The sequence below is a fragment of the Callospermophilus lateralis genome, chromosome 5 (genome assembly GCF_048772815.1).
Source record: "Callospermophilus lateralis isolate mCalLat2 chromosome 5, mCalLat2.hap1, whole genome shotgun sequence".
NCBI lineage: Eukaryota > Metazoa > Chordata > Mammalia > Rodentia > Sciuridae > Callospermophilus > Callospermophilus lateralis.
In genome coordinates this window covers 160,376,749-160,389,295 of record NC_135309.1, presented here as the reverse complement: position 1 = coordinate 160,389,295, position 12,547 = coordinate 160,376,749, and the positions used below count along the sequence as shown (strand labels likewise).

The following is a 12,547-nucleotide window of genomic DNA, read 5'->3' as shown; positions in this document are numbered from 1 at the left end:
TGCACCTGATCAAGTGGGTTTCCTCTCAAGGGTGAAAACTTGTCTCAACCTATGCAGATCATTAACTGGAATCCACCTGCTAAATGCACTTAAGGACAAGAGTCATATGGTCATCTCAATACCAGCAGAAAGGACCTTTGAAAATCCAGCACCCATTCATGTTAAACCACTGGAGAAACTAGGGATAAAGGGAACTTTCCTCAACATTATAGAGGCAATATGTAACAAAGTGAGTGAGGAAAACCCAACAGCATTTCCTCTCAAATCAGGAACAAGACAATGATGTGCACTCTCACCACAATTATTCAATATAGATTTAGAGAAAGAAATTCAATGGATACAAATAGGAAAAGAAGAAGTCAGACATGTACAATTAAACCTATATTGAATGACTCTCACCAAATCTTTATATTGAATTAATGGGCATCAGAGAAGTTAAATCTGTTTAGTTGTGCCATGATCCTGTGATTCTGTATCTAGAAGACCAAAAATTCAATACAAAACTCCATCAAAAGACTTCTAGAGTTGATGAATGAATTCAACAAAGTAGCAGGATACACGCTCAACACCCATGAATCAATAGCTTCCAACAGTGATTCTTCTGAGAAAGAAATCAGAAAAACCATCTTGCTTCCAGTGACCTGAAAAGATAAGATACTTGGAAATTAATCTACCTAAGGAAGTGAAAGCGCTCTACAAAGAACATTATAGAATACTAAAGACAGACACTGAAGATCTTAGAAGATAGAAGGATCTCCCTTGTTCTTCAATAGGCAAAATTCATATTGCCAAAACGGCTGTACTAGCAAAAGCAATATATAGATTCAGTGCACTCCCCATCAAAACACCAATGACGTTCTTCACAGAACTAGAAAAAAACAGCCTTAAATTCATTGGGAAGAATAACAGACCCAGAATAGCCAAAGCAATTCTGAGCAAGAAGAGTGAAACTGGAGACATCACAATACCTGACTCAAATTATTCTACTGAGCTATAGTTACAAAATCAGCATCTTACAGACATAAAAACAGATATGACCAATGGAACAGAGTAGAAGACACAGAAACCCCCTTCCCGCCTCCCACACAGCCATCTGATGCTTGACGAAGGTACAAAAAAAATCTAGATTGGAGGAAAGATAGCCTTTTTAACACATGGTGCTGGGGAAACTGGATCCATATGTTGAAAAATAAAACTAGACCCCTACCTTTCAGCCTGCACAAAACTCAAATCAAAATGGACTTAGGAATTAGACCAGAAACTTTACAACTGCTAAAAGAAAACACAGGGTCAACTCTTCATTATAGAGATGCAGGCAATTTCCTCAACAAAACCCCTAAAGCTCAAGAAATAAACCCAAGAATCAATAAGTGAGATGCCATCAAATTCCAAGCTTCTGCACAGCAAAAACAAACAAACAAACAAACAAAAAAACCAAGAGAATGAAGAGTGAGACTATAAAACAGAAGATAATCTTAGCCAGCTACTCCTCTGACGGGATTAATATCCAAAATATACAAAGCTTTCAAAAAGCTTAACACCAAAAGTAAGTAAACAACCCAACCAATAAATGGGCAAAAGAACTAAACAGACATCTCTCAAAAAAAGAAACACAAATAGCCAGTGAATATATTCTAAAATATTCAACAGCTCTAGCAGTCAGGGAAATCCAAATCAAAATAACACTAAGATTTTATGTTATACTAGTCAGAACGGCAGTTATCAAGGATACAATAATATTAAATGCTGGTGAGGATGCGGGGCGAAAGGTACATTCATACATCGTTGGTGGATTGTAAATTAGTATAAGCACTCTGGAAAGCAGTGTGGAAATTTCTGGAAAACCTAGGAGTGGAGCCACTGTATGACCCAGCTATCCTATTCCTTGGTATTTATCCAGAAGAACTAAACCTCATACTGTAGCAATACAGCTGCATCAGGGTTTATAGCAGACAATTCATAATGATAAAGTTATGGAATCATCCCAGGTGCTTGTCAGTAGAAGAATGGTTTAAGAAAGTGTAGTTTATATAACACAATGAAGTTTGACTCCGTCATAAAGAAGAATGAAATTATGTCACTTACGTAAATGGATGGAACTGGAGAGCATCATGCTAAGTGAAATAAGCCAAGCTCAGAAAATAAAGGGACACATGTTTTCTCTCATATGCTGAAGATATAAGAAAATAAGGGGGAAGGCGGGGATGGATATCATTAAAAATATAGAGGAGATCAGTGCAGTAGGACAAGAGGAAGGGGGAGGACAGGGAAGGGAAGGAAATGGGGAATGAACCTAGCAGCCAAATCATGCTCTGTGCATATATAAATATAGCCCAGGAGATTCCACCTTTGTGTGTATGAAAAAGCATCAATCAAAACTAGGTGATGAGAGGAAGAGCAGTGGAGTAGAACAGGGCGAATCAGGGAGGGAGAAGGGGAGGGAAGTGGGGAATGGGGACTGAAGTGGACTGAATCAGATCACAGCCATGCATGAATGACTCTGCCGAGAGGAACCCACCACTGTGTTTAACTATGATGCCCAAATAAATAAATAAAAGTGGTTAAATCTACTCTAGCCTAAATTAATGCCCAATCTAGATGTTTGATATTCCTAAACTGAAGGTTGCAACATTTCGAGTAGGGTGTGGTGCCACTGACGCTATTTCCAAAGACCAAGCATTTGGTAAATGAGTGCCTTGTTTGTCCCTGTAAGAGATCTGGGACATTACTATTCCAGTTTGTGGGGAAAATACTTCAAGAGATAATTTCTTAGTTCACAATGTGACTTCACAAGGCATGGAACTTGCCTCCCAGATTAGAAAACCCCAAAAATCTCACTGTAAGTTTTTAAAGAATAGCTATTCCATACGCATGCTTGCATCTCAGCCTCAGGAGGAAAGCTTTCCCTTGGCCCCTTCCCCTCTGGAGCAGAGGAGCACAGACATTGCTGACCAGTGGTCGGGTCTGGAGGAGGCAGCCACCCTGCCATGTGGACAGTCCAAAACTCCTCCTGTGGGGACACCTGTGGTCCTCAAGGAGCGTATAGCGAACACGTAGGGTACTCGGATGATTTCCTAGTCCACTCTTCTTCCTCAGCATTCATAGGGTACTTTTACTTTCCTGAGATTTGGAAACTTCTCAGGTGAACTGAGCCTTTGTTTATTGCTTTTGCCTGATTATCTCAGCTTTGTCAATCAACAGTGGCAGCTCTTCATCTCAGGAGACGTAACTTCCCTGTCTCACTGATGGAGTCTCTTCTGAACCCATTAGTTACCTCAGATAGGTGCCAGTATTGTGTGTGAATGAGCTGCAGTTGAGAGCCACACTCACCGTACAAAACTTATAAAATTCAGAAGAATCCAAGGAAGAAGAAAAAATCCCCCATAATTCCATGACTTAGAGAAAACAAGGTATATCTTTTCCCCATCTCTTTTATTGTTCTTCATGAGTTTTTATCACCTTTTTAAAGCAGTAATGGTGCCCACAGAAACACCCTTAAATCATGTAACCTACTTTTGACATTTGACATATTAAGTGTGTTTCTAACTTAATAGGAATATTTAATAAAAATGACTTCTGGTGACCACTTAATGTGACAGAGCACTGCCCGCTCTGCTCCATCTTGGTACTTGTGACGTGGTAGAAGGGACACCTAGAAGGTGGTGTGCCTCCCAGCCCTGCCGCGGCCCAGCGTGCAGTCTCCATTGGCACATTACTGGTGTTTTAGTCAGCTGTCTCGCTGCTGCGACCAAAAGATCTGATGAACAATTTTAGGAGGAAAAGTTCATTTTACAGCTCATGGTTTCAGAAGTCTCAGTTCATAGACAGGTAGCTCCATTCCTTAGGCCTCAAAGTGAGGCAGAACATTATGGCAGAGGAGTGGCAACAGAGAGCAGTCAGGACATAAAGATCAGGAAGCAAAGAAAAAGCTCTGCTCAACAAGGACAAAATACAGAGCACAAAGGCAGGCCCCCCAAGGGACCCACCGCCCCCAGCCACATCCCACCTGCCTACAGTTACAACCCAGTTAGCCCCTGTCAGGGGATTAATGCTCTGATTAGGTTAATATTCTCGTAACCCAGTTATTTCACCTCTGAACTTTCTTGCCTTTTTTCATACATGAGCTTATGGGGGACACCAGTATTTAAATAATAACGTTCCACCCCTGGCCTCACAAAGCTTATTTCCATTTTCAATGGCAAAATACATTTAGTCCATTTCCAAGAGTCCCAGTAATCTTACAGTTTTAGCATTGCCTAAAAGTCAAAGTCCAAAATCTCCTCTGAGACTCAAGGCATACTCTCAGCATGAGCCCCTATAAAAATCAGATATGTCCAGTATGTAAAGGCACAGAGTAAACATTTCTATTCCAAATGGGAGAAATAGGAACATAGAAAGCAGGGATGGGAGGAGAGCAAGACTGACATGGAGCTGGGTGAGCAAGTCCTGTAGCTTTGTGTCCAGCATCTAGGGCACATGGCATCCTGATGTCCTTTCCAAAGGGCTCATGTAGCTCTGCCCCTGTGGCTTAACTGGTTGCAGCCCATGTGGCCTTATTTCTGCTCAATTCCTGCAGATTACCTTGGCAGACATTCCCCTACACTGCCATGTCTTAATCTTGGTGTCTCCAGTGCTCCTTGGCTTCCTCCTCACATCTCCATGCGTTGCCCTCTGGGGGCAGCCCGCAGGGCCTCCACCACTGCAGCACTTTGCCTGGCCTCCCAGGCCTTCCTTTGAAATCTCCACGGCTGCCTCCACGACGCCCTAACTCCAGCATCCTGCATTCCTGCAGAACCAGCACCCCATCATCCACCACCAGGATACCAGGGTTGATGCCAGGGTCCACCACCACCTGGAGCAGCAGCCAGCTTCCAGGGATTGTGCTGCAGCAGTCTCTGAGTGCCTGGGTGACTGGTGAATCAAGTTACTCGGCTGCCCTTTGCAAGCAGGGTGTCCTGTGAGTCTAGTCTCAAAAGGCTTTGTCGTTTATACCTTGCGCCTCTTCTTGCCAGTTTTTGAGATGCCCTCAAACCATCCTTCTTGTTGTCTCTGGGCAGTCTGTAGAGTTTCTTTAGTGGCTTTGATGTCATTAACCAGGATTTCCTTAGCCCCAGTTTTGCTCCGTTTTCTGGCAGAACTCCAAGTTTTTCAGATCTGTCTGCTTTGCTTTCCTCTCCAGATTATCCCAGTGAACTTGGCGAAAAGCCATCACTCCCTGAATACTATGCTGCCTAGAAATTTCTTCTGCCCTTTAAGAAGTCCATTGCCTAGGGGCTGGGGTTGTGTCTCAGCGGTAGAGCGCTCTCCTAGCACGTGCAAGGCCCTGGGTTCGATCCTCAGCACCACATAAAAATAAATAAATAAAATAAAGGTGTTGTGTCCAACTATAACTAAAAAGTAAAATATTAAAATAAAAGTCCATTGCCTAAATTCAGCCTCATAGAAAGTCTTGGATACAGGCAAAATGTAGACAATTTCTTAGCCAGAATGTAACATGAATGGTCTCTAGTCCAATTTCTAAAGTCTCCTTCTCCTGAAACCTTAGGAGCCCCATGATCATTGTCCACAGTCCTGTTGGCATTCTGGTCTTCTGATCACCCCCTAGAATTGCCCATTAATCTCTGCTTACAACAATCTAAAACTTTTTCAGCTTCCATCTCTAAATGTCTCAAAATTCCTCCCACAAATTCAAATAAGCTCCCAAAACTTCTAAGCCCCATGGTCAGGTCAGTCACAGCAATGATCCCACTTCTCGGTACCAGTTCCTGTTTTAGTCTGCTTCTTGCTCCTATGACCAGAATACCTGACAAGAACAACTAGAGGAGGAGAAGTTTATGTGGCAGCTCAAGTTTCAGAGATCTTAATCCATACATGGCCCACTCTGCTCCTCAGGGCCCCGGGTGAGGCAGAACATTATGGCAGAAAAGTGGGGTAGAAGCTCAGACAGTGCACCAGGAGGTAGAGAGAGAGCTCTGCTCAACAGGAACAAAATATGACCCCAAAGGCACATCCGCAGGGACCCACCTCCTCCAGGCACCTGCTTGCCTTCTGTTCCACCCAGTTAATCCTAGCGGGTCTTAGCGCACTGATGAGGTCAAGACTCTCATAACCCAGTCAGCTGGAGTGGTGCCTCTGAGCCTTGTATCCTGATCTGTGAAACAGTGATGATGGTAACGGTTTTGAAGTGTGAAAAACAGCACTTAGTGTAAGATCAGAAATCATTAGGAAGATGTATCAGGAACTTAGAAGCACTTTTACGTTGCGCCTGTGCTGTCAAACTCAGCCTGCAAGAGACAGATAGCAGGGTGTCCTGGCCACTGAAGCATCAAAGAACTCTGGCTTCTTTCTTAAAGCACTTGGCTCAGTACTTTACACCCGTCTACAAACCTGTGGATGCAGAGGTGTGCAGATTCCATGGGGTGAAATTTGAGTCTTGTTTCTTTATGTGGAAAGGAGAGAAAATAGAAATGTTGTAACATAACAGAGAAAAGTGTCACAGTTTATCTTACACGTAATCTGATTACTTGAAAAATAGAATTTCTTTGTAGCTCCCTGGGAACTGATTTTTTTTTATATCTTTGGCTAATTATCAGAACAGAAAATAGACTTATGACATATTGCCTGGATAAAGTGCGTGTTAATCCAAGTACTTCATAGTTTCCATCTTATGGGATTTCCATCTTCTTGGTCAATCCTTCTTTTCTCAAAGAACAGTAATAGCCATTTCCCACAGTTCCATGGCCAAGGGTGGCTGAGTGTGAAGACATTTTTTAGTGATGAGATTTAAAATGCATATTAGTACCCAACACAAGGCCCTGGGTTCATTGCCCGTAGCTGCAATAGAAATGTGCACGTGCAGTTTCTATGTGTTGTGTGTACATGTATATACGTGTGAACATGTAATTTACAGTACTAATGAGAAGGACTGTAAGGAAGAGGAGTGTGAAGATAGAGAGAGGCTTGGGTCTCACCTTCACAAGGTGCAGCCAGCATTTGCCACTTGGTCAGATTTCAGCCTGAATTTGGAGCCATACTGGAAGATATTGACCAAAAGTTTGCGGTTTACAATTCCCATGTCCTGGAGGGACAATCCAAGTGTATTCCTTCTGGGTCAATTTTGTTCATCTTTGTTTTTCAGGGATTTTGACAGTTGCATCAGGTTGTCAGAGTTACTGGCACAAGTTGCTATCTGCTTTTCAGGACTGTAAGATTTATAATGACGTGCTGTCTTTGGATATATGACACATTGACATTTAAGAGAAAATGCAAACACAAAATACATTTTGCATCCTCTTTTCTTGGTGGGTTTCTAATTCCTGATCCTTTTGTGCCCCTCCTTAACCCTCTAGTAGGGTGCCTATAGGCCAGCGGGCTGTATCGGGAGAGTGACATTTTTTAATCAGCCAGATTAGCACTTGAACTCAACCTCTCACTAGCCTGGTGACCTGGAACAGATTACTTCACACTGAGTCTTCCTTTTATCTGCTCAAACATGGTGACAGGTCCTCCTGCCACGTAGCTGGGAAGCCTTGCAGCACTCCGTGCTTGGTGGAGGGAGCCCTGGTAGCAGGGATGGATGACATGGCAGTGTGGCCCAGATCCTGTTGCCCAGTAGAACTGCCCATGGTTTTAGGATAGTGGAAAGCTTAAGAGCCTCCTGAGGCCTCCCTGTCTCTAATTCAGTGTGTCTGTTCCACATGCTGCATGCACGACTAGAGTCCCGAGCTCGTGCACAGTGGTGAACACCGCCAAAGCAGGTCAGTTCTCTCAGTGGGCTTCTCAGTTACCATGATGTACTCTGCATCCATGCAAGTGTGACTAAGGATGATGTTAACCCAGAAAAACCAAGACAAGTTGAAAATCCCAAGCCATTTAAACAGAATTGCAGAATGTATTTTTTATTTCTTTTTAAATTTGTTATTGTTTCCTTAGCACCTTGATTTTCCCATACCTGATTCGAGGAGGAAAACCCACACTGCTGTATTCATGGGCGATGGCGTTTGTTTTCTGCACCTATAATGGCTACTTGCAAAGCAGATACTTGAGCCAGTATGCAGTGTATGCGGACGACTGGGTCACCCATCCCCGTTTTCTAACAGGTGAGCATCCAGGAGATCAGCTCTACCTCCCTTTCCACCAGTGGACCCCCAAGGGAGAGGGTGGCCTTCACTCAGCCCATCAGATTTTCAGACTACCTCGTGGCACTCCACCTGACTACATTTTGATTTCTCTCTGTGTATGAATTTATAATAATATAAAAAGTAACGCTCAAATAATTCCTTGTTGCCGACAAAGCACCTTCACATTTCTCAGTCTTATTTTTTCAAAGAATTAAAATTTATTCCAAGGGCAGTGCCCTCATTGTCCTGAGAATTGCACAAGGGGAAGGCCATGTCCTCCTCCAGAAGGTGAAGTTTAGATGAGAAGCTACAGGATCCTCTACCCCCAGGGATAGGGGCCTCCATGGAAGGCTGGACTTCACCACATGGGTCCTGTGGCACTCTGAACTTCTGATCTACTCGCTTCTCGATTACCTTATTTTCTCCTGCACCAACAGTCAGAAGAAAAGAACAGGCTTTTGAGATCTGTGGGGAATACACTCGGTGCCTCCCCACCTTCCTCCAAGGCAGACACAGCCAGAGGTTAGCAGCTGGTCCAGGCCTGTCTAGTAAATGGCCGAGCAGTGACTTCAACCACCCACCCTGCAGTGGCCTGAGAATGGGCAGGAAAGAATGAAAGGAAGGGGAACTTCTTTTCTTAACAGAAAAACAGGTTTTTAAATACTCAGTTAAGACTCTTGTAGGAATCATTTTTATGATGAATTGTTTGGGTACTTTTGACCAACAACAAAAGCAAAAGAATCCTCCTGACCCGTCAATTTAAGGATCATTTAAAGTAGCTCTGCACACACATCAGGTCACCTGAAGGCACCTTTGAGGCTGGTCTACAAACTGAGACACTGATCAGTCGTAGACAAACCCCTCGATTTCTCTACCACTAAACAGAAGAATTTGAAAATGAAAAAAAAATGTGTCAGTAGGGGACAAACTAGGTTATCTTCTTTTGTATATGTATATTTTCACAAAATTATTTTTTGTAAGGAGCCTCACATGAAATTACATGGATAATTAGTTACACTTGATAGTTACAATTAAGGGCTAGTAAATAATAATCAAATTCTAACAAGTTTTCTAGAACAGTAGAAGTGGTTAACCTGAAGAATTCGTCACCTAAGTGCCATCATAGATTCTCAGAAGAACTGTGTCATATACTTACAGATGGGATAGCACTGCACTGGGATGTGTGTGCCATTGTAGACCACGTGCACATTCAGGGAGGTTAAGGCAGGGGGAAGACTTCAGGGCAAAATGAGGAGGATTGAGAAGATATTTTGAAACAGTGGTCTTTGAGGACAGGGATCAATAACAGGGTGGCATCAGTCCACGCTTAAGCAGATGTTTGGGGCCAGACGACCTTGCTGAAGTACTTTCTGTGTAAGGTGGATGGCCACGGTGTGAAGCTGTGGTTGAGTCTTGTAGTTCTTGTTATCAGGCACACATGCATGAGACTCCCTCCTCCATGGCTTCCTGACTACTTACTACTTACTTTTGTTAGGACTTGACAAAAGTGACTCCATCCTGACTCTACAGCTTTCTCAGATTTCATACAAAGATTTTGCACTCCCTACAAATGGAATTAAATGTTGGATGCACATAAGCAGTAGTCATCTTTCAGTTTAAGCAACAGAGACATAAAGTAATCGTGAAATTGAGACAACAGGATTCTTCTAGACCCTTGTTATCAGTGTTGGAGAGCAGATCCCTCACAGCACAGCGGGCGGCAGCACTGCCCAGCTCACTGCCAGCACCGCAGTGTCTCCTGCTGACAGTGGCCCTCGGAAGGGCTGCTGAGCTCTGCCAAGTCGGCCTGGGGTTCTTAAGTCTTGCAGTTCATTCGTGGTAAGGATCTTGTGGGTTTTCTCTGTAGGTTTTGCCGTGTGGTTATTGGGCATGCTGATCAATATCCACTCAGATCACATCCTGAGGAACCTCAGAAAACCCGGGGAGACTGGATACCGGATTCCCAGGGGTGAGTGCTGAGGGGAGACGCTGTTTGGAAGTCACACTACATGATGCCCAGCCGTTTGGTTTCTCTGCTCTGGTAAATTGGGCACAGCGTGTGTCAGCTGCAAGTGTCCCAGTGCATGTCACTGTTCTGACTGTTTCATTAGAATAGTAAGGGTATGGTTACTAAGTACAAAGAAACATCTGTGTTTGGAGACAGGGTGAGGAAGAACTTAGAGCTCACAGGAGCATCTGGTGCTTCTGTGTCCAGCAATATGAAGAAATAGATTCCTTGGCAGACACTCTCCCTGAAAATGACTTAGAATTTTGTGTGACCTTTTTTTTAAAAAAATCTTTTAAAATGCATCAATGTAATATTAGAAAAAAAGAAAGTAATCAAGAGAGGACAAAGCCTAAGTGGATGCCAGAATCTACATAGCAGCCCACAGAATGTGTGAGAGCAGCCAGTCATGGTGAGTCAGTTCAAAGCCAGCCTCAGCAACTTAGCCAGGCCCTAAGCACTTAGTGACATTCTATATAAAAGTAAAAAACAGAAAGGGCTAGGGAATGTAGCTCAGTGATAAAGTGCCCCTGGGTTGGGTCTTCAGTACCAAAAATGAAAAAAAACAACGTGTAGGAACCCTGAGAACGCGTGGCCAACAGGCAGCCTTCTTGCTAGCCCAGGTCCCCAGCCCTACAGTGGTCTGAGAGCCTTAAGTCTTTAATTGAGGTCCATTTTGTCCTAGGGGAATGGTGCATTCACACATGTGGCCATCAAAAGCCTCTGACCCCCAGGGGACCTGCTTTCAACTCAGGCTCCAAAAACAAACGCACCACCTTCCCCAGATCCAGGGGCAGATGCACTCAGAAGCTGTAGCACCACGAGGAGATTCAGCACCAAGGAGATTCAGCACCGTGAGGAAGAGCCTGGAAGGCCTAAAGGACTCACACCTTAGAACTAATATGTGCAGATTATAAAGCGAGGGCTTGAGATGTTTTAGGACGGGTGGGGAAGCACTAATGAGTAAAGGAGTAAACCACTGTGAAAAAGGCTGAGCAGATGCAAAGAAACCAGGAGAGCTTCTAAAAGGAAAAGGGAAAAACATAGGTAAATATGCCTTAAACTGTGACCCAGACAGCCTCGAGTCGGCAGGACCAACCTCCAGAAACTGCAGTCCTGTTACAGAGGAGGCAGAGAAGGGAAGATCTCACAGGTCCCTGACTAGCTGCTGACGACCTGTGCAGCCTGGCAGAGAGAAAACTTCCTGTCTTAGGTGCTGGGCTTGGGAGCAGAGAGCACCCACATGTGGCTCTCTGAGGAGCCCTTCCCTGGAGGCGGCAGAGCCCGCTAGCCAGTGCCTTCCCTCCTCCCCTTGCACCCCACGTGCTGAACCCTTGATCCCAAATTCAGAAGTGGTGCACATACTCAGGAGGAGGTGCTCTGCGTCAGACTGAGATGGGACATGCCACAAGCCCCTGAGTCAGAATGAAAAGATGCTGGAAATGCCAGAAGCCATGTAGGTGGCCGACTTGAGAAACCTGGTGTCAGAGAGAGGTCGTCCCCAGAGAAGGCAGGATCCCAGGGGAGGGTTCTGACCAGCCAGGCTGGTTGTAGAGAGGTCCAGAGGTGCCCTGGTTGCAGAGAAGCCCCCAACTTGCCCACGTACAGCTGCAGAGGTGCCACAAAAACTTCTCTGGCCCCTCCCTCTGTCTCCTGCTCCAGTGGCCAGTTCATGTTCTATTCAGACATATTCAGACCTGGAGGACAGGAAAGCTAAAATCACACCACCTTTGCAAACATTCTATAGTGAAAACACAGTTTCCAACATGATTACAAAATGTGAATGAAGCAATTGCAGAGGTGATGCCCGTTGATCAGAGAGCACCAGCAGAACCTGCTGTCCCCAGGCAAAGCTCATGACCTCTGCGCCTCAGTCCCCACAGCCCAGCCTCCCTCCTGCATTGAGGAATAAGCCCTCCTCCTTGGGCTGCCTCTGGTCCCTGGCCCACACTTTCTGGGCATCCACCGCAGTTCTGAGCACAGACCAGGCAGAGATGCAGAGACTGGGCTGCCTCTGACAGCAGGAGGTGCTGCAGGTCAGCAGGGGAGAGCAAGTGGAAACCCGTAAAACCTACAGAAGATATCACTTTAAGATTCTTTATTTCTAATCCTTAAATTAAGAGGTGCACGAAGAAAAGCAGAGCAGCAAAAAAAAATGACAAAAACAAAACCCAGAGACCACAGAAAGGACTTAGAAGATAGAAGTGAAGAAACAGAATGAAATGTGAGCTGTGTTCCACGATGGCTGCAGAGGGTGGGAAGAGGGACGTGTCCTGTGCGTACTAGAGGATGGAGAAGCTGAAGCCCTGGGGGGAACACTGTGTTTAAAACTAACCGAAGAAAACTTTTTGAAGGAAACAAGTACACCTCTGAAAGACCCACAGTGGGCAGGGAAGTCTAGTGCCAGGGGAAAGCCAGGGAG

General features: G+C 44.6%; 1 protein-coding gene across 1 annotated transcript in view; it reads left to right on the top strand.

The window, feature by feature from the left end:
- Srd5a1 (steroid 5 alpha-reductase 1) overlaps positions 1-12,547 on the top strand; it is a 34,953-nt gene that overhangs the window by 15,180 nt on the left and 7,226 nt on the right. The window contains exons 2-3 of the mRNA XM_076856227.1: positions 7,933-8,099; positions 9,988-10,089. Coding sequence (XP_076712342.1) covers positions 7,933-8,099; positions 9,988-10,089 — 269 coding nt within the window. The remainder of the gene's footprint in view (positions 1-7,932; positions 8,100-9,987; positions 10,090-12,547) is intronic.